Source organism: Trichomonas vaginalis, chromosome I (genome assembly GCF_026262505.1).
Source record: "Trichomonas vaginalis G3 chromosome I, whole genome shotgun sequence".
In the NCBI taxonomy this organism is placed as follows: domain Eukaryota; phylum Parabasalia; order Trichomonadida; family Trichomonadidae; genus Trichomonas; species Trichomonas vaginalis.
In genome coordinates, this window is record NC_067203.1 from 327,759 (window position 1) to 347,537 (window position 19,779).

A 19,779-nucleotide genomic window follows, 5' to 3' on the forward strand; every position below is an offset into this window, starting at 1 on the left:
AGTCCAAGTTCCAAAACCAAGTACTACTTCTGGTCTGGTAGAGTTCATTGACGTATAAATAGAACCTATAGGATATAGTGTTTGAAGTATTTCTGTCTTTAATGTTTGAAGCTCTGTTTTGTCTGCTTTTGTATTCCTTAACTCTGTAACACCTTTCTCAAGCTCTTTCAACTGTTGTCCATCTTCCATTAAACCTCTGGTATGACTTGAAACCGTTTGTGTCAACATATCTACAGTTTCTTTGTCAGCTTTAAGGTCTAAACATCCTGAAACCCATCCTGTATCAGCTTTCGTTTTTAAAATCTTTGTTGTCCGTTCATGGTACCATTCAACCATTTCTTTAATTTTTTCATCTTTTTCATCCACATATTCCTTATCTGCTTTCTTCACTAACGCACTAGCCACACATGCTAACTCATCGTTAACATATGTTTTATCTGCTTTGTCATCTAACTTTTCTTGAAGTTCATCTACGTCATAGATGTTATGTGTATGATGTTTTTGTGGGTATGTTCTTTCTGTCCATGCGAGAATATAGTCTTTTGTTGCATCTACATACTCTTTGTCAGCTTTGTTGTCAATATCTGCTTTCAAAAGAAGTTCATCTATAGGTTTCTCGTTTAAAGTTCCTTTTGTTGGATTTACACAGACAGTATGGTTCTTATTGTCTTGAAATAGAAACTCATCTGTCAATGGGTTTAATGTCAGTTTTAAGTTTCCTTCTTTCAATGACTCAGATATCTTAGAATAGTTTGAAAAGTTTGTTGTGTTCTTATTTAGAGCTTGCAAAATGAGTTGTCGGTTGTGTTGTATTTCTCTCATAGACGCTGTTTCATTCGACATTTTTATTCTAGATAAAATATGCTTCCAATAGAAAAAGAAACTTCTAGAGTTGCTACAACTAAACCATTAGATGAACTTTTTACGAATGTCGGTCAAAAGTTTGAGACAGAGACCGTAAAGCATGAAGGCTATCGTTTTGACTACCCGTTAAGATGGTTAAGAGACCCATCCGTCACAAAAGCTATTGGCTTTCGTAGAATGAAGTTCATTTCAGAAGCCATACATGGTTTCCCATTTACGGTCGCTTTTGAAGTTCGATACTATAACAAAGAAAAACGTACGTATGAGAAATTTGTACAGGGAAAACTTTTACAAGTTAGTTTGCTTGTAAACTTAGAAACAACTCTTCAAGCTTTTCAAGAAAAAATAAACGATATCTATCTCGAATATGCAAAACAGTACAACATTGACGAAGGAGAGTACCATCTCGATATTTTATATGACAGGAAAAATGCAACTGTTAAAATCAATAGAATAGAAGACCTTGGAGAAGACGTTTATATTTCTACAAAATATAACAACTTGGCATGGTATAGATTTTTGAGGATGTTAAATCAGCCTGCAGAATATCCAGTACACCCGAACTTTTATGAAGTCGAAAACCCTAATGGAACATATGAAAATGTTTTCGACCAAGATGCTATTATAGTTCATGCTTCATTTTCTGGTGCACAAAACTCTTTTTTATGCTTGGCAAATGACTTTTACGAAAAACCTACAAAGCTATATGAACCGCCGAGTGGAAGTATTTCAGACTTTCAAGTATGGTTTACTACAGATGGAAGAAAGAGAATAGTTCCATTATACCACGCGTTTTACTTAGAACTTAGTCTCATATACAACTACTATCGAACGGTAAAAATATAATTTTTTAATACGGTTGAGGTGTTGGATTTGGTTGCCAACTAGACTGTGGTGCAGGTTCAGGCTGTTGTATAACAGGAGCTTGTTCTTCTGGTTCAGGGTCTTTAGGTATAATACCAACGAACTGACCTACTCTTTTACCAATATTTTTGACTCCGTTCCAAATTCCTCTTCCGACAGATTTTATTCCATTCCATATACCTCTTCCAACATTTCGAAAGAAGTTTCCTATTCTTCCAAAGAAACCCATTTTACTATATGTAAAAATCTAATGTCCGCCTAGTCTTTTACGTTTCCTGTTGAGTTCCATAGCATTCTTTAACTGGAGCTCATACATTCTATTTCTCCTCTGGTAGAAAACATATTCTGGGTCAACTCCTGTGTTCGCGTCATCTGCATAGAGTTGTTTATATCCCACTTCAGGGTTTGTATAAAACTCTTTCCATCTCATATTTGCATACCATGGTGGCAAACCTAACGCAGCGTCATTTGACATGGCAGTTTGCATTTGTACATCTGTTGGCACTTGACCATAGTTTGCCATTGCAGTTTGTATTCTAACTTCATTTGGAATATTCTCTGGGTTTGGTTGTCCAGGTTGCTGTGCATTCGCTAAGTTCTGTGCGTCCATTTAATATTAGATAAAAATATCTCTTACGAGTACATATGCTGAACATTTGCAGACATTGGTTCATCTTCATATTCTCTATATCTTTCTGCCACGTCAAATAAGTAAATGACACAATGGAAAAAACCTAAAACAAGTAGTCCTATTTCAAACCACATTTACTTACCAATAAAATTTCTTTGTTATGACACTTTTTCCGGTTTATAGGACCTCTCTCATATTCTATCTTGTCATATCTAAACTCATAGTCATGTATGTCCTCTAACCATCTCATAACGGTTTCCAAACCACTTTTATCGGATGTAAAGTAAAAGCATGGATGGTTATGTAAAACGTCTAAAGTTTCTAAAGAGTCTCTCAAAGTCCAGTCTACTTGGTATTGAAAATCATATGTGTTATAGAACGGCGGGTCTACTATAAAGAAAACATTTTCCTTGTCTTTAAATTTTTCATACAACTCTGTCCAACGACATCTCACAAACTCTATACCCTCAATATATTTTTCTATGTTCTCTTTGAAAACGTTTGTATAGTTAAGATATAAAACGTTTGACATAAGTGTTTCAATGTCATGAACTCTTATAGAACCACTATATAATAGTCTAGCAGATATACTATCCCAGTCTATATACTCTGCTTTTTTCAAAACCTCTCTGACAATATTTTTCTTATCTAATGGTATACGTTCCATCTTACCTATAGGTATCTTTTCTTTTAACTCTTTCAATATATTGTTTGTGTCTGGAATATGTTTGAGACGGTCCATATAGTTGTCGAAGTCATTGCATATAATCTTTGAGTCTGGGAATATTGTATGACATAAATGGGATATATAGAAACTTCCACCGAACAAATCTACAAATGTTAGACCATTCGGTAGTTTCTTAAGTTCTCTCAATAGAATATCTTTACATCTACTCTTATTTCCAAAGAAGGGTAACGGTGGTTTTGTAAAATTCATTTTATATATATAATAAAAATGTTTTTCCCTGAAAAGTGACAGAAAAGTGACAAAACATGAAAACTACTCGGTCAAGTACTTGTCGGTTTTGTAAAATAACCGTCCTATCTTGTTTTAAAATGGAGAAAAGGCTTCTCAAAGTATACTTCCTTGGAACGCCCGTAACTTTTCTGTAGCGACGATAGACCCTTACTTGTCCGGACATAGTTATACTATTTTGAGTACTCTACAAAAAAAGTCAACAGCAACAACTCTCAAAAATTTTATGGGCTAGAAGGCACGAAGTGCCTGGGAAGCCCCCTATACCCAAAAAAACCTCATTTTATATAAACTGCATTTTATACTAAACATCTTCAGGGGCTAGAGGGGCGCAGCCCTGGAAGCCCCACTACCTTTTTTTTTTTTTTATTACGAGATAGTTGCCAATTGTAGTAATAAATTATTCTACACCAATCATTTCTTTTATTTCTGGCATGACGAGCAGAAAGGAAGCGATCAGTAACCCTAGGAAAAAAGAAGAGGGTGTTACTTTTCGTGCATGTAACTTTTAGCAAAATTAAAAATTTTGTAACCAATTGATTAATCAGAAAAATAGCATCAAATAAAATAATTTTGCTATTTTGACACCGCCAGAAAAGAAAAAAAAATCGAAACGAATTAAAAAATGCTTTCAGGCGGATATTATCAAGGAAGTGGTGATCCACAAGATCCTCAACAGCAACAGCCGCAACCACAAAGTGGAAATCCATTCATGTCACCAGAAGTTTTTAAATATGCCCAAATGTTAACAGGTGGAATTCAATTACCACCTCAATTTCAACAATTAAATACAGATAAGCTTACTCAACAATTCCAGCAAAGTCAGTCCTTAATTCCACCTTATTTTGCAATTACAAGAGCTTCTTTTCTTCATAAAATTAAGAATTTAGCATGTCCATTTATTGTTAAGCAATGGTCTCGCTCTGTACCTGAAGGACAAACATGTTCTCCAATTGATAATCCAAACGCTCCAGAATTATACACACCATTAGTTTTTACGTTTATTTTCATGCTAATCACATCTCTCATAAAAGGAGCTGAGAAGGGCTTTTCAATGGACTTCTTATACATCTGTATTCTTAAATTTATCTGCATCTTGTTCTTCGAGATAGTAATTTGCAAATTATGCTTCTCCAACTTTGGTATACAAGGAACATATCCAATTCTCTCCCTTCTTTCAGACTTTTTATCGATATCATTTTATCTTACAATTATTTCACTATTTTCCTGGAACAGAGCCCTTTTCTACGTATCTTACTTATACTGTGCTGCAGCAGCCTTCCTTTGGACCCTCAGAACCTTAAATAGTGAACAATGCATGGCTCAGCGCCAAACACAGAGTACACAAATAATTACTTACTTCCTGCTTATTTTGGCAGCAATACAAATTATTTTCTTGTACTTGTTGGCTCCAAAATGCTACTAATTGAAAAAAATATTCCAAATTTTGTGTTTATTCGTTGATTATTTTATTTTTTTATTCTTTATATTGTAGGATAATAAATTTATTATTATTGTATCCGATTATTTCTTATTTATTTCCTTAATTTATTAAATAATTTAAGCATCTGGGTGAAAATAATATTACCTTCGACTATTTTATTGTTATTGCTTCATTTCAAATATATGAACTTAAGCAAAATTCATAAATTTTATCGGAAATCTTTGAGAACATAGTTTTCCAAAGGGTATATTACAAAAGTGTGCTTTGTAAAGTTTGTAAAGTGTCAGAATTTAGTATTTTTGACATTGTAAAGTCTGCATTAGTGAGGGTTATTTCACCAACACATATTCACAAAATTACTGAGAAATATGATGTAATATAGACTCAATCCAGCTCTGGAAGATATTTTGAACTCTATATTAGAAGAGTAGAGTTCAAAATATTTAACAGAGCTGGATTGAGTGCACATTAAATTTATTAAAGCCTGTTCCCAAAAGAACAGGCTTTAACAAATCGAAAGTGAGGAACTCCATCACTCCTGATCTTGAGGAAACGGAGTTCTGGAGCTCCTGAAGAGGCAGAATGGCTGCCTTATTCTTCTGATCAGCAGAGGCCCAAATGGTAAAGGGCCTCTGCTGATACAGATTCAGGAGCTCCGGAGCTCCATTTCGTAGGGATTAGGAGCTCTGGAGCTCCTGAAGAGGCAGAATGGCTGCCTTATTCTTCTGATCAGCAGAGGCCCAAATGGTAAAGGGCCTCTGCTGATACAGATTCAGGAGCTCCGGAGCTCCATTTCGTAGGATTGGGAGCTGAGGAGCTCCTGTAAGGGAATAAGGTCTCTCACACAACCATTAAAATTTTTTTGAAACACGTCCCCTGCAATTGCACTGGATGTCAAAAAAACTACTTTACAAAATGGTGGCAATTTGGCCGCACAATTTTGTAGTCTTCCCGTTTTCCAAATGTATAACATTACATTTTTTTCTTCTAATGAATTTAAATGATATCCTATATGGTAAAATGCAATTCACTGATCAAGACATTCACCCAAATAAATTCAGTGAATTGTGAAGTATTTTCAAATCCTACATTGATTCATACAATGCAATTTATCAGCTAAAAACCCAAAATGACGAAGAATTAAATAAAATTTACAAAATGATCGAAACAGAATTGATTCAAAGAAATATCTACCTACAAGTGTTATAAATGACATTTTAAATATTATTCCATATAATAATCGCTATACAAAGTCGTATTTATTTCTTGCCAAACTCATATCTGATGATTATCATATCACAGAGGCAAGCAGTATTCCAACTATTCCAAATTTCCTGTTTTATAAAGAATATGGAATTAAGTTAAACAAATCTGATGATTTCAAAGAAATTCATTTTATAAATATCGATATTCATGCAGAAAATACAATTTACAGAGCAATTATGTATAATAACCTAGAAACATTCATCTCGTTCACTGAAAGAGAAGGATTTGATAAAGAGCAAACACTTGAAAGCACATTATATCCATATCAACTTTTTATTGAAGGATATTCATTACTTGAATTATGTTGTTATCATGGAGCAGTTGATTGTTTCAAGTTTTTAAGAACGAAATTCAATTCAGAAATAACTCAAAAATGTCTAGATTTATCATTTTTAGGAGGAAATCAAGAGATCATGAGTGAATGTTTGAAATATCAGGAACCAAATAAAGAATCCATGGAATATGCGATTGTTTCACACAACATTGATTTTGTTACATTCTTGATGAATGAGTACAATTTAGAGATCAAATTATCTTATTGTGGTATAATAATCTTGAATCATTTTTAGTTTATTTCGATCAAACTAATGATATTAACAAATGTTTTATTAATTCAGTGAACTTTAACTTTCCACCCCTTTTGGAATATTTCATTTCACTTGGTGCAAATATCAATGAAAAAGATAAAAATGGAAACACAGCACTTCATAATGTAGTAGCATGGAATTATGATGAAATGGCAGAAGTTCTTATTTCACATGGTGCAAATATCAATGAAAAAATAAATATGGAGAAACCGCACTTCATATTGCAGCTAAAAATTATAGTAAAGAAACTGTTAAATTTCTTATTTCACATGGTGCGAATATCAATGAAAAAGATGAAGATGGAGAAACCGCACTTCATATTGCAGCTAAAAATTATAGTAAAGAAACTGTTAAATTTCTTATTTCACATGGTGCGAATATCAATGAAAAAGATGAAGATGGAGAAACCGCACTTCATATTGCAGCTAAAAATTATAGTAAAGAAACTGTTAAATTTCTTATTTCACATGGTGCGAATATCAATGAAAAAGATGAAGATGGAGAAACCGCACTTCATATTGCAGCTAAAAATTATAGTAAAGAAACTGTTAAATTTCTTATTTCACATGGTGCGAATATCAATGAAAAAAAAATAAATATGGAGAAAACACACTTCATATTGAGATATAAAAATTGCTCACATTTGCTCACATTTTGGTACTTTTTTGTACGTTTGTCAAAAAATTATGAGGAAGATCTCACAAAAATAGTCAAAATGTGAGCAAATTTTGAGAAGTGCTCACATTTTGACATACGATTATTTTCATACGTTTTTTTTGATGAATTCTAATAAAACTTCATTACCACTTTCAGAACGAAGCGTAACTTTTCAGCACGTAACGCTCTATCATGTGTAGTGACATATTATTCAAAAAAACTCAGATTGCTTATCTTATAATAACAATTTCATTAGAAAAAATGCACGATTTCACGCTAAAACTTTGAAGCAATTCTTAAATTCGGATAAAAAATCGATATGTATTACACTTTAAACTTCAAAAAATGGTTCAAAATTTAGACTTAGTTTATCTTAACAATATAGCAGATTTTAAGCCGAACAAGTAGGAGTAATAGAAATAGCTCTTGAAAATAATTACAATTAGTAATATGTAAGTCAAAGTTCAAGTATTCTAATAAATAAACGTTCCGGATTTTCTTTACTACAAGAATCAATACTTAATATATAGAAGCAACAGTAAAAACTTATTAGAGATTCAAAAAGAAAGTTGACTAAAGAGAATCTTTTTATATAAGTAATTTTATTTTTTTGAAATACGAGATCGAATAAACATGTATTTTATTTTATTACTATAATAATACGTTTTTACATAGTAAGAAAGTTTAGAGACTGAAATGAAATTAAAAATTGAGAAAAAAATAAAGCTTTTCTATAAAAATTCATATTAATATTTATTTGATTGAGTTAAAGTTATCCAATTTATTTGGTTCAGTTTAAAATTATTTGTATTTAAAATATTTTAGAAATATTTACAATAATATTCATATAATTATCGATTAAATCGTTGCAGAAAGTAAAATGATATAATTTGCTATATTTAGAATTTAAGAAATTTTAAATGGTGAAAAAAAATAGAAAAAATATGAAAAAATAGACAAAATATTGGAGACTTCTAATTAAGAATGAAAGACTTGTCATTATTCTGGAATTCATAGCATGAAGATATTGTAAGGTACATTATGTATATATATACATCTTTCCATCAAATAATCTTCAATCTACTTATAAAAAATATTAAAAAAATCATAAAAATGTTTATTATAATAACGATAAAGTTGAATAGAAATCAATGTTACATATTATTGAAATAAATCATCTTCGGCAATTTCAATGTTTTCTATCTTTTCATTTTTTGTTTCTTCTAAATTTATTTGAATGTCATCAAGTATTTGATCACTTGACATATACCTTTCAATTTCAATATCTCTGAAATCAATTCCAGAATGTTTGGACAAATCCTTATATTTTTTCATTATATCCTCAGGAATTAATGATATTTCCAGACCAAAATGCTCTTCAAATAACTGAATCTCTTCATTTATTTTTTTCAATTTAATGAAATACGACTGTTTATGATCACTTGTGTTTTTATCTGCCCGTGCATATCGATGCAAAATCGCTAAATCCACTTTCATTAAAGTGTGTACCGTCTTTAAAATTGTGGGATGTGAATATACAATATTTGTATTTAACACTTTGTTGTACGATTCTACGCCATTATTAGAATAAATATTGTCGAATACTTTGAGCTTGCTGATTGAATTATAGCTTGTGCTCCATGTTTTAATAAAGTATTTTGCAAATTCATTTGTATCTTGAATGCATTTAATTTTATTACAAACCAAATCAAAAACTTCTTCTGGCATGAATGGAGAAGCGCATAATAACTTTAAAAGAATTTTATTGTTAAGATCTTCTGGATCACATTTTTTCTTGAAATTCTTAACTAATGCTGCAATAAAGTGATATATGCATCCAGTCAATATGGTTTGCTCTCCTTTTCTTTTATAAATTGAGCCTTGAAGTGCTTTTTCGAAATCAGTTGTTATAACATCAAATGTTGATAAAGGAATTTTAATATCAGTATCATACTCCATAATACTAAATACTCTTTGATAATCAGTTTCTGTTCTTCCCGTCATGATTATATGTAAAAACGGTAGATACAGTTGAGTTGCTTGGTCAAAAATTAACAAATTTAATAATTGGCCATTCATTATTGATACAGGAACGACTTTGAAGGTTCCATCAATAAAACAATGTGATGAATACCGTGCAACTCGAATGAAACGTTCCAATCCAAAAAAATAATAGGCATTATCATTTTTTGTGCTTTGGGTAATAAAATATGATCTTTGATTAAAAAATTCTAACATTTCATTAATAAGATCAATCTCTGATTTTGATTTGACAGGATGAACTTCATAATACAGCTGTTGGACTTTCTTCTCTGATATCTGAATGAAATTAGTAGACTGGGCTTGATTACAGTCATATATCAGTTGATTTGCATACTTTCTTGTTTCTGATATCGTTGCGGTTGGATTTTTGACAACATAATCTTGAACTTGAGATTCAATATCATAGTTCATTGGATTTGTTCCTTTAATTATTTGAGATTGTTTTGCAGGTCGGCAGTTATGAAGTTTACTGTCTGGTTTTTCTTCAGGAGAAATATTTAATTTCTCATCAAAGACTTTTACATGCATACAAAAATTGCATCTAGGTTTATATCCGCAATAATAAATAATTTCTAAATAATTATTATGAGCATTGTAACGTTGAAATCTCAAAGGATGACCATTTGTATATATGGTTAATGAATATTTAATACGTGCGGATTGGGAAATTGAAAATGTATGATAAGTCCTCAGAATATTTTTGATTCTTTTTCGGTGAATCTCTTTATTTTTATCATCAAAAGATTGATAATTAGGAATAAGTTCAATGCAAGCTTTATTAACGATAATAGATTGTTTATGCGTTGAAAAATTATTTTGGTAATCATAAGCAAAATTTGGCACTAGATGTGTATTTTGTAAATCTGTTAATGGAGGATTATCGGTTAAATGATTAGAAATTTGGGAAGAATAAGAAGCAGTTTCATTAGGTAGTGAGGATTGATGCTGAGGGATTTGACGCTGAATATCCGAATTTATTGTTGCATTTTGTCTTTGATTTGTGTTTGAAGGAGTGACTCCACTTATTGTTGCAGTTTGTCTTTGATTTGTGTTTGGAGGAGTAACTCCACTTATTGTTGCAGTTTGTTTTTAATTTGTGTTTGGAAATGAAACTGCATTTATTGTTGCAGTTTGTCTTTGATTTGTGTTTGGAAATGAAACTGCATTTATTGTTGCAGTTTGTCTTTGATTTGTGTTTGGAGGAGAAACTCCACTTATTGTTGCAGTTTGTCTTTGATTTGTGTTTGGAGGAGAAACTCCACTTATTGTTTCATTTTGTCTTATATTTGAATTTTGAGCAGTTACTCCACTTATTGTTGCAGTTTGTTCATCTAATAAAATTTGTTCATTCTCCTCCTCTTTGAATTCATTGAATTCTTCGGAACTTAAATATCTGTTTAATAGAGAATCCGAGTTTTCGTTGTCTTCATCTTGAAATGGCCAATTCTTTCTTATATTGTTATCTTTATCATGAGTTTCTATAGAAAAATCATTTTTATCCTTTTGTTTACTTTCTTCATCATAATCGATATCACTATCATTCTCACTATAAGAATCTTCAGCTTCTTCATTTGGTAAAATTGTCTCATATAATTTATTTTTATTTCCATCTGAAATTGTTACTTTATACTCTCCTTCTAACATTTTTTTAATTTCATCAACAGGATTGAATACTTCCTGAAGACAATTGAAATTCATGATTTTAACTGCTTCTTCTATTATGTTATTGCTCATATACAACGCAAACTTGGCTGCCCACAATAAATTTTCGTCATTTTGTGATATTTGATTAATCTTTTTGTCTTGATCTTCAGAAGTTTTTATACTGTTTACAATCGGAATTGAAAATAAGTTAAAAGGCTTCTTTTTTCTTTTAATATTGATAGTAATTTTGTTATTACAGCGCAAATTATCCAGAACACCTAAATTTTTGTTATTTGTTGTTAATTCGAATGTGTTTAGAGGTAAACTTAGCTTGTGAGATATATATAAATAAAGTGTTAATGCTTTAACCGCTCTTGGTGGAATGACATATAATTTTGTATCCTTATAAATAAATTTAATGTAGTTTTCCATTTTTGTCACTTTTTAAGATCTTACAAAATATAGTTGATTTTTATCACTATTGAAATAAGATAAATAATGTAAGGACTCTAATTTTGTTATAAATATGAATGAAAACAGTAAAATGGATAACTTAAATATATAAAAATAAATATTGGAACAAAGCTATAACAAATTTTCATTCTTATTTATAAATTGATAAACCAAAGTAATACATTTTATTACATTTCGTGTAACATATACTAATATATAGATATTTTTTGAGATAATGTATTTATCTGTAAAAATTGTATGTGATCAAATTTGATTGATAAATTTATTCAGTAATAATAAATTGCATGTACAATATATTATTGTCTTGCCATTTTTTTGCTCATAATAAAAAATCTTTAAAAATGATAACAATAAAAGAGTATTAAGTAAAAATTTATACATCCAAAATATATTTCAGTAACAGCATAATACGCCTATGCTAATTTTTAGTTCTTAAATTAAATAGATGTCCCTAATCCCATAGATATTCACCAAACTTGGCAAATTCTGAACGTGATCTACATATCCCTAGCAAGTAGATCATATTGGTATACGTATCTTGATCAAATAAAAAGAATATTTGTTGAATAATTTCTGTTCAAATTAAAAGTTCTTCAACTTACGGTAAATCTATCTGCCTTAAAAAGTATTACGATATTATGCAAAGTCAATTTTCTCCAAAAAATATTTGAAGATGATACTTTAAGTATACCAAAAATACAAGAATTTTGAGAGAACTCAATGAATTTTTGTGAAGGTGGAGTTAAATTGAGAAGATTTTTGGTCAGAGAAAAACAAAAATTACTATCTGATAAAATGGTATTAAAATGAAAAAAGTTTAAACAAAGGAAATGAAGAATTTATATTATATTAGAATTTAAAGAGTAAATATAAAAGATTGAAAGAAAGAATAATAATAGGATTCTTGAATGCAACATTTGGAATGATGTTTCCAGTTGTAGATGTGTTAAGCAAAGAGAGATAATGATAGTTTCTTGAGTTTTGAGTTAAGCTTGTTGTAGATGAGAGAGAAATTTTGACGAGACTGAGGAACTTCATTTGGAATGATGTTTCCAGTTGTAGATGTGTTAAGCAAAGAGAGATAATGATAGTTTCTTGAGTTTTTGCAATTAACCATCCTCAATGACTATTGTTTTAATATAATTTTTAAATTTTTTAAAACTGACATTTTAGTTGTATATTTTTTCTAACAAAGGTACATTCACTAGGCGATAACAGTAAAATGGGATGAAAATATGATAAATAGCATCCCTATATAGTGCCAAACAATATTTATACGGGCCAAAAAAATTTGGCTAGAGATTTGGCGAGTTATAAAACTTAGAAAATTGAGAGGGATTTTTATTTTTGAATTTTTTTGGAAAGTTAAAATTGCGATTAAAAATCGATTTCCAGGAGAACTAAGCATCTCATCATATATTTAAATCGATAAAAATATTAAATAATAGTTGAATAGTATAACAACGTGAAATTATGGCTGAATCTACAGAAAAAATGAACATATTTGACATTTTTGAAAATTCATACGTTAGATGGTGACAGACTCATAAACTATACTTTAGCTAAGATTGATATATGGTTTCAACAACACATGGTTAAAATTGTAAAAATATTTTAGATTTCAAAAAGATATATATGGTAATATAATGGAACAAAGTCAACAAATAGCATGTTAAATATGTTATAATTAACTTTTTATTAGATCCAATAGTAGATATCGAATGGTTTCCAGCTTTATGGTTAAATATTTTCTTTTCGAGCTTCTCTTTAACTGTTGTATTAAGGTTGTAAATTTTTGATGCTAGAAACTATGGAATCTTCTTTGCTGCTGCATTTTTCTTGAGAGTTCTTGCAATTTCGAATAGATCTGCGCATTGTATGAAATTGAGGCTTTAAAATATCTTGAAAACAGAATAGGACTGCTTTTCCAAAGGAATGCTTACTTGTAAATCAGAGAGTTTCAAAATTGAGAGCAAGATTATCATCATAACTTTCGATTTTGCTGCGAAAAAGGAAGACAAGTAATTAACAAATCATTTACTGTTGTTCATCAAAAGAAGAAAACTTTGATAACAACTAATGATGATAAAATCAAGCTATCTTTTAATATTTTAAATTGATAAGACATTCAAAATATTTGAATGGTTTAAAATATTTTCTTTTAATTTCTATAAGATATTATCATGATTATATAATAAAATTTAAATTTTTATTCAAAAAGGCAATATTTCAAACTTTTAATTTCAAAAATCTTAATTCTGCAATAAGTGTATTTAATTGTAGCAAATTTAATGATCCTTCGTCATGCTTAGCAATTTGGAACTCATAAATTAATGATTTCTTCAAATAAAATTCTGCATTATTTCAAAAGTCAATAATTCTCTAGTAACTTTTCTTCAAACCCTAACCATTATATTATATGTATAATGGAGAATAATTGCAAAGAAAGATAGCCGAATTTACTGGGTAGTTCTTGTGATGCGAAATAATTGCAATTAACACATAGTTTTAACAGCATCAATCTCTTTTTGCTCTCATTTAAATGCATTCGCACACTTTAATTTTGAAATATAAGAGTTTTGGAAATTATCAAATTTATCTGCTCAAATACTATAGATCTTCATAAGTGTTAATAGAATCACCAGCCTTACATATAGTGTTTAATATAATGATGCACATCATACTGGGATTTATTCCTTATTCATCTAGTTATTATAAGATTTACAACCCCATGAAAATTTAAAATTTTGTCAAAAATAGTGAATGTACCTTTTTTCTAACACAACTATCAATAAATTGTAATATCATTATACTATATATTAATATGAATTTTATAGAAAAGCTTTATTTTTTTCTCAATTTTTAATTTCATTTCAGTCTCTAAACTTTCTTACTATGTAAAAACGTATTATTATAGTAATAAAATAAAATACATGTTTATTCGATCTCGTATTTCAAAAAAATAAAATTACTTATATAAAAAGATTCTCTTTAGTCAACTTTCTTTTTGAATCTCTAATAAGTTTTTACTGTTGCTTCTATATATTAAGTATTGATTCTTGTAGTAAAGAAAATCCGGAACGTTTATTTATTAGAATACTTGAACTTTGACTTACATATTACTAATTGTAATTATTTTCAAGAGCTATTTCTATTACTCCTACTTGTTCGGCTTAAAATCTGCTATATTGTTAAGATAAACTAAGTCTAAATTTTGAACCATTTTTTGAAGTTTAAAGTGTAATACATATCGATTTTTTATCCGAATTTAAGAATTGCTTCAAAGTTTTAGCGTGAAATCGTGCATTTTTTCTAATGAAATTGTTATTATAAGATAAGCAATCTGAGTTTTTTTGAATAATATGTCACTACACATGATAGAGCGTTACGTGCTGAAAAGTTACGCTTCGTTCTGAAAGTGGTAATGAAGTTTTATTAGAATTCATCAAAAAAAACGTATGAAAATAATCGTATGTCAAAATGTGAGCACTTCTCAAAATTTGCTCACATTTTGACTATTTTTGTGAGATCTTCCTCATAATTTTTTGACAAACGTACAAAAAAGTACCAAAATGTGAGCAAATGTGAGCAATTTTTATATCTCCAAATTATGAGGACTAATGCGAACCCATTTACCTAAATGAGTTGCTATGACAGGAACGTTTGGAATGAACATTGAATTGACTGCATAACAGAAAGACTTATATTCTACTGAACCTTTACTATTAACTCCTGAAATACCTGTGACATTAGCTATTTTTGACTCAATGTACAAACAATTGCCATAACATACATATGGAACAGATTTCATCTCAATCTTTTTGTCAACACTTTTCAAAGGAAATGACATATGGTATGCTCCCAGAAGCAATTGAACTCTATGACTCATTCGTATTATCTTAAACTCCTTCACATAACTGAACTTCAAAACTCCTGCAATAAGTTTAACATTCATTAAGTTTTCTTCGTTATCCTTGTTTATTGTAGTATTTATGAGAGCATTTAACACTCCAGCTAATGTTTCCATCTTATATTCTACATTATTGCGAAATCTTATTTCGTGCTTCTTTCCATCTATTTCAAGCTCCATGAAATCTGTTTCATCTGTTATGACAAAAGTTGCGATAGTATTGAAGTCAACAACTCTGAAAGCAAGCGCTTCATTCTGAAGACCTAAGTTTGTTTGTAGCTTTACTGTCCCGTATTCGTTTGGGTCTGTACTTTGCAAATAGAACAACATTTTATTCTCATTAAAATATGACTATTGCTGCATATGCGTATGAAACAAATGAAGCAAGAAGAGCACATGAACTAGTAAATGAAAACTCAACTTTAACCATTGAAGGCAATGATTTAGTCATTGACGATGGAAAAACTAAAAAAGTCATTGATTTCGATACTTTTAACACTTATGACCCATTCATTACAACAAGCAAGGTTCCCATCATAAATGATGGAACGGTGCAATATATAAATTCTACAGTAGATGCCTCATTAGTGAAAGTATTAAATGTTCTCATTGAATTGTTAAAGAGCTTTCGATTTGACGACAACATTAAATGCCTAAAGAATTTAGTCATGAATGAGAAACAAATTCTCGGCGTTGCTGGTAACAGTAATGATGTACACCTTATGACATTAGAATATTATAACGAACATAAAGATGAACTGAAAGGAGAGAAGGGTGACACCGGACCTCAAGGACCACAAGGAATACAAGGAATACAAGGACTACAAGGACCTCAAGGCGAGAACGGTTTGGATGGTGAAGATGGAAAGGATGGAAAAACTGCTAAATCATGGATATGGAACCTTATAAATACTGGTTTAACAGCTGCTTCATATGGAGTTCTTCAATACCAAATCGGAAAGATATGGGCAGTACTTGGTGAAGAAGTTTTAGATGACGTTAAAAATGCTTTGAACTTCATTTCAAATGGTTCGGATACTATTAAAACTTTATCTGGTTGGATGCAAGAAACAAGGAGTCAAATAGATACTGTAAGACGTATAGCAAACAATGCACGTAGGGGATTGGATACTTTACGAGAAGCACAAAATACACTAAAGGAAGCAAATGATATTCTTGGCTCAGTATCAGACATGCATGAAGATTGGCTTAAAGGTATTGACAAATCTTTAAAAAATCACAGTCAGTCTATTGCTGACTACAAGAAAAGTATAGATTTTTTACATAGTGCTATGGACGTACATGATGGAAGCATAAGGAACTTACTTAATGCTAACAATAACTTACCAGGAACTATTAAAGCATTTATAAAGTCCTTTGTAAAACCTGGTGCTCTAACATTTAGGTCTTTGAGAGCAAGAGCATTGAAGTCAAGAGATGCAGAAACTCCAACAGAACCTACAGAAGGAACTGAAACAACAGAAACTCCAGAAGAACCACCAAAACCAACGGCAAATGAAATATTGTTCGAATATTTTCCAAGGTACTCTGTTCTCATTGCATACATTCAAGAAATACTTAAGAAAGCAGACTTGACTTTAGGAGATGATGAAAGTTCTGTATATCTTTCGTTCCAGTTTCAAATAGCAGAACTTTTGAGACAGATATGCTTAATGTATGACAACATCTCTGATTTCACAAGATATGATGACGACCATAACCCCGAACACGGTGAAGAAGAAGTTTTACAAACATCCATTAAGACAGGAAAGGTTTTAACTCAAAGTCTCATTATTGACACCAAAGATGGCGAAGTGGACGTTCTTCAAGAGCTGAAGAAAAATACTTCTTCGGGAGGTGGTGGTAGGCATGAACTTGAAATAAATGAGATAGAAGAGAAATTAGCCGAAAAAGCAGATAAAAACCATGTTCATTATATAAGTTCAGACGAACAGATTATAACGGACTACCATGGATATTTAACACAGGATGAACAAATAAGCACTGAAGATGTTAATGAAAGAAGATATAAATTCATTCGTGCTAAAGGTTATGACATACGCTGTACTGTACAGTATGACACAGGTAAAGCACCAGAAGCATTTGGTTATAACAATGAAATTTATGCTTCATACTTCTTTGTTAACGGTGTATTAGTTGAACCAAGATTTACTTTGAGAGTTAAGGCAAAAATAACTTTTGAAGATGCTATTAAAAGTAAAGCCAGCAAAGATGAACTTGACGCAACGAACAAAGTTTTGAAATCTCATAAACACAATATCTCCGATATAAATGAACTTCAAGCTACATTAAATAGTAAAGCTGACAAAGAACATACACATAAATCCTTCACTACTGTTAGAGCAGACGACATAATATTGAACTATACCCTTGGTTCAAGTGCACCTTTAGAGAATCCAAGTACAAGCGTAAAAGATACACTAAACTCCTTAAATAGTAAATGTATGAACATTGAAGGTCATGTCAGAAACTTTGAAACTAAAGTTAGATAAAAAAGCAGATAAAGAACATACACATAACTCCTTCTCAACTGTTGCTATAGAAAGTATTGAAGGAACGGTTGGCGAACTGGTGGGGATGCATTATATTATAAACCTCCTAACTTTCCACAAGGTTTAACATCGAATGAAAACATAACAACGAAGAAAGAAATTAGCTGTAAAAATGTTTATGTCATGGATGATGAAAATAATGTTAAATTCACTGCTCAAGATTTATATGATAAGAAAGCAGACAAAACAGAGCTTCAAACATTAAAGACTGAAATACTTCAAACATTATATCCTGTTGGTTCTATTTATACGTCAATGAATTCAACAAATCCAGAAACAGTTTTAGGTTTTGGTACGTGGAAGCAGATTGTAGATAATTCTTATACTGTGCTAGATATTCAAAGCAAACAGGAGGTTCGAAGAAATTAAAGAAGCAAACCTTCCACCGCACACTCATACAGGAACGACAAACTTTTCTGGCGACCATAGCCACTCATTAAGAGACCATTATACAACTCAGAGTATGAAGCTGGCCATGACGTTTTATCTCCATCTTATAACAATTCAGCAAAAAAGATTTTTCGACCAACTGAACCAGGAGGAAATCATTCACTTTCACAACAAATCCAACAGGCTCGGGTGCAGATTATATGCCACCATTTGTGACTATATTCGCATGGTACCGCGTTCAATGAACGCGCTTGAGCCTAGAATAAAATCTTTAACTTTACATAAATGAGCTTGAAAGAAGTATTCGAACAACATCCATGGAGGTCATTTAAGAAGTTCAATGAAGCTGCAAAGAGTTGGGGATTTACTAACAGAGCTGAAGTGAAAAGGTTTCTTTGACAAAAATGTTGTACATCAAACAAAATAAACCCTTACGACTACTTTTTACCAATTTACTCCAACACTCCTGACGCATACCAATTTGACACTCTCATTCAAAGCAGAAAAGGAGGACATAAACCATTCCTCATCTTCATTAATGTTAACACTCGTAAAGCATATGCATATCCAATGAAAAATAAAGGAACTCGTGAAGTGTTAAGAGTTTACAAAAGTTTGTAGCAGAACATAGCCCAAGTACTTTAACATCAGACCAAGACAGTGCATACCTCAGCAATGAAATCACAGATTTTCTCATTAAGCATAACTAACTCACTACACTACTGAAGACCATAACCATAACATACTCGGCATCATAAACCGCTTCATAAGAACGCTCAGAGATTTAACCAAGAGCGAGATTTTACCGAAGAAACAATGAAACATTTTCTCGAAGTATATAATTCCTCAACACATTCTACAACAGGACATACACCAAATTCAATGACACAACAACAAGAAGAAAAGTATAACAAAAGAAACGAAGCCAAACACAAAAATATCAGAAATTCAACGCAATTTACCCTCATTCCTGGTACAAAAAGTTCGTGTAGTTCTTGACGACAAACCGTTGACAAAGAAACGTTTAAGGTTAAGTAGAACTATTATATCGTAAGACTCTACGCAAGGTAATGGATATCTTATAAAAGCTGCTGACGACTCTATTGCGTTTTACCCTCGTCACAATTAGTCGAAAGTAGTAATGGCAAACTTGCTGAAACCATTGACGAAGCAAAGCGAGGAGTGGTTATTGAAATACTTGGCTATAACATAAACGATGACACTTATAAAGTAAGATATGAAGAGGCGTTGAAGATGTATACCATCTAAGAACTTGAGAGAGTCAAAGTCAACACATCTGGACCATTAGAGCGGGAGTACTGGAAAGACAAAAATAAGCCAGAAAGAGATAAGAAAATTCTTCTAAACTTTTTCATTAGATGTAAATCAGACATGAATGAAACAGTCATGTAATTAATGTTTTTCATAAATTTACACCAAAAAATATTTTAGGTGA

At 31.0% G+C, this 19,779-nt stretch overlaps 10 protein-coding genes and 1 pseudogene across 11 annotated transcripts, besides 4 other annotated features; 7 read left to right on the plus strand and 4 right to left on the minus strand.

Annotated features, from left to right (window-relative positions):
- Positions 1–723: part of a mobile genetic element that runs on past the window's edge.
- A 138-nt stretch (positions 724–861) lies between these two features.
- Positions 862–1,491, plus strand: TVAGG3_0901040 (uncharacterized protein; the record flags this gene model as incomplete). The annotated part of the gene is made up of 1 exon (XM_051251316.1): positions 862–1,491. A coding segment is annotated over one exon (630 nt), but the record flags the coding sequence as incomplete, so codon positions are not given.
- A 223-nt stretch (positions 1,492–1,714) lies between these two features.
- Positions 1,715–1,957, minus strand: TVAGG3_0901050 (serine threonine-protein phosphatase family; the record flags this gene model as incomplete). Its single annotated transcript, XM_051251317.1, has 1 exon — positions 1,715–1,957. The coding sequence occupies one exon, from the start codon at positions 1,955–1,957 to the stop codon at positions 1,715–1,717; it is 243 nt and encodes an 80-aa protein (XP_051076891.1).
- Positions 1,958–1,975: 18 nt separating this feature from the next.
- Positions 1,976–2,251, minus strand: TVAGG3_0901060 (uncharacterized protein; the record flags this gene model as incomplete). The annotated part of the gene is made up of 1 exon (XM_051251318.1): positions 1,976–2,251. The coding sequence occupies one exon, from the start codon at positions 2,249–2,251 to the stop codon at positions 1,976–1,978; it is 276 nt and encodes a 91-aa protein (XP_051076892.1).
- Positions 2,252–3,773: 1,522 nt separating this feature from the next.
- Positions 3,774–4,854, plus strand: TVAGG3_0901070 (ER to Golgi vesicle-mediated transport; the record flags this gene model as incomplete). The annotated part of the gene is made up of 1 exon (XM_051251319.1): positions 3,961–4,761. One exon carries the CDS (start codon positions 3,961–3,963, stop codon positions 4,759–4,761), a length of 801 nt encoding a protein of 266 aa, XP_051076893.1.
- A 486-nt stretch (positions 4,855–5,340) lies between these two features.
- Positions 5,341–5,602: a mobile genetic element.
- Positions 5,603–6,221: 619 nt separating this feature from the next.
- On the plus strand, positions 6,222–6,556 carry TVAGG3_0901090 (spectrin binding; the record flags this gene model as incomplete). The annotated part of the gene is made up of 1 exon (XM_001292739.2): positions 6,222–6,556. A coding segment is annotated over one exon (335 nt), but the record flags the coding sequence as incomplete, so codon positions are not given.
- A 225-nt stretch (positions 6,557–6,781) lies between these two features.
- Positions 6,782–7,228, plus strand: TVAGG3_0901100 (protein of unknown function (DUF3447); the record flags this gene model as incomplete). The annotated part of the gene is made up of 1 exon (XM_001292738.1): positions 6,782–7,228. One exon carries the CDS (start codon positions 6,782–6,784, stop codon positions 7,226–7,228), a length of 447 nt encoding a protein of 148 aa, XP_001292739.1.
- A 25-nt stretch (positions 7,229–7,253) lies between these two features.
- Positions 7,254–15,054: a mobile genetic element.
- On the minus strand, positions 10,422–11,030 carry TVAGG3_0901120 (uncharacterized protein; the record flags this gene model as incomplete). The annotated part of the gene is made up of 1 exon (XM_001289047.2): positions 10,422–11,030. The coding sequence occupies one exon, from the start codon at positions 11,028–11,030 to the stop codon at positions 10,422–10,424; it is 609 nt and encodes a 202-aa protein (XP_001289048.2).
- Positions 12,397–12,554, minus strand: TVAGG3_0901130 (uncharacterized protein; the record flags this gene model as incomplete). The annotated part of the gene is made up of 1 exon (XM_051251320.1): positions 12,397–12,554. A coding segment is annotated over one exon (158 nt), but the record flags the coding sequence as incomplete, so codon positions are not given.
- Positions 15,052–19,779: part of a mobile genetic element that runs on past the window's edge.
- On the plus strand, positions 15,708–16,346 carry TVAGG3_0901160 (organellar and viral DNA polymerase type B; the record flags this gene model as incomplete). Its single annotated transcript, XM_051251321.1, has 1 exon — positions 15,708–16,346. A coding segment is annotated over one exon (639 nt), but the record flags the coding sequence as incomplete, so codon positions are not given.
- On the plus strand, positions 16,653–17,615 carry TVAGG3_0901170 (organellar and viral DNA polymerase type B; the record flags this gene model as incomplete). Its single annotated transcript, XM_051251322.1, has 1 exon — positions 16,653–17,615. A coding segment is annotated over one exon (963 nt), but the record flags the coding sequence as incomplete, so codon positions are not given.
- TVAGG3_0901180 lies at positions 17,826–18,568 on the plus strand (annotated as a pseudogene). Its single transcript has one exon. A coding segment is annotated over exon 1 (743 nt).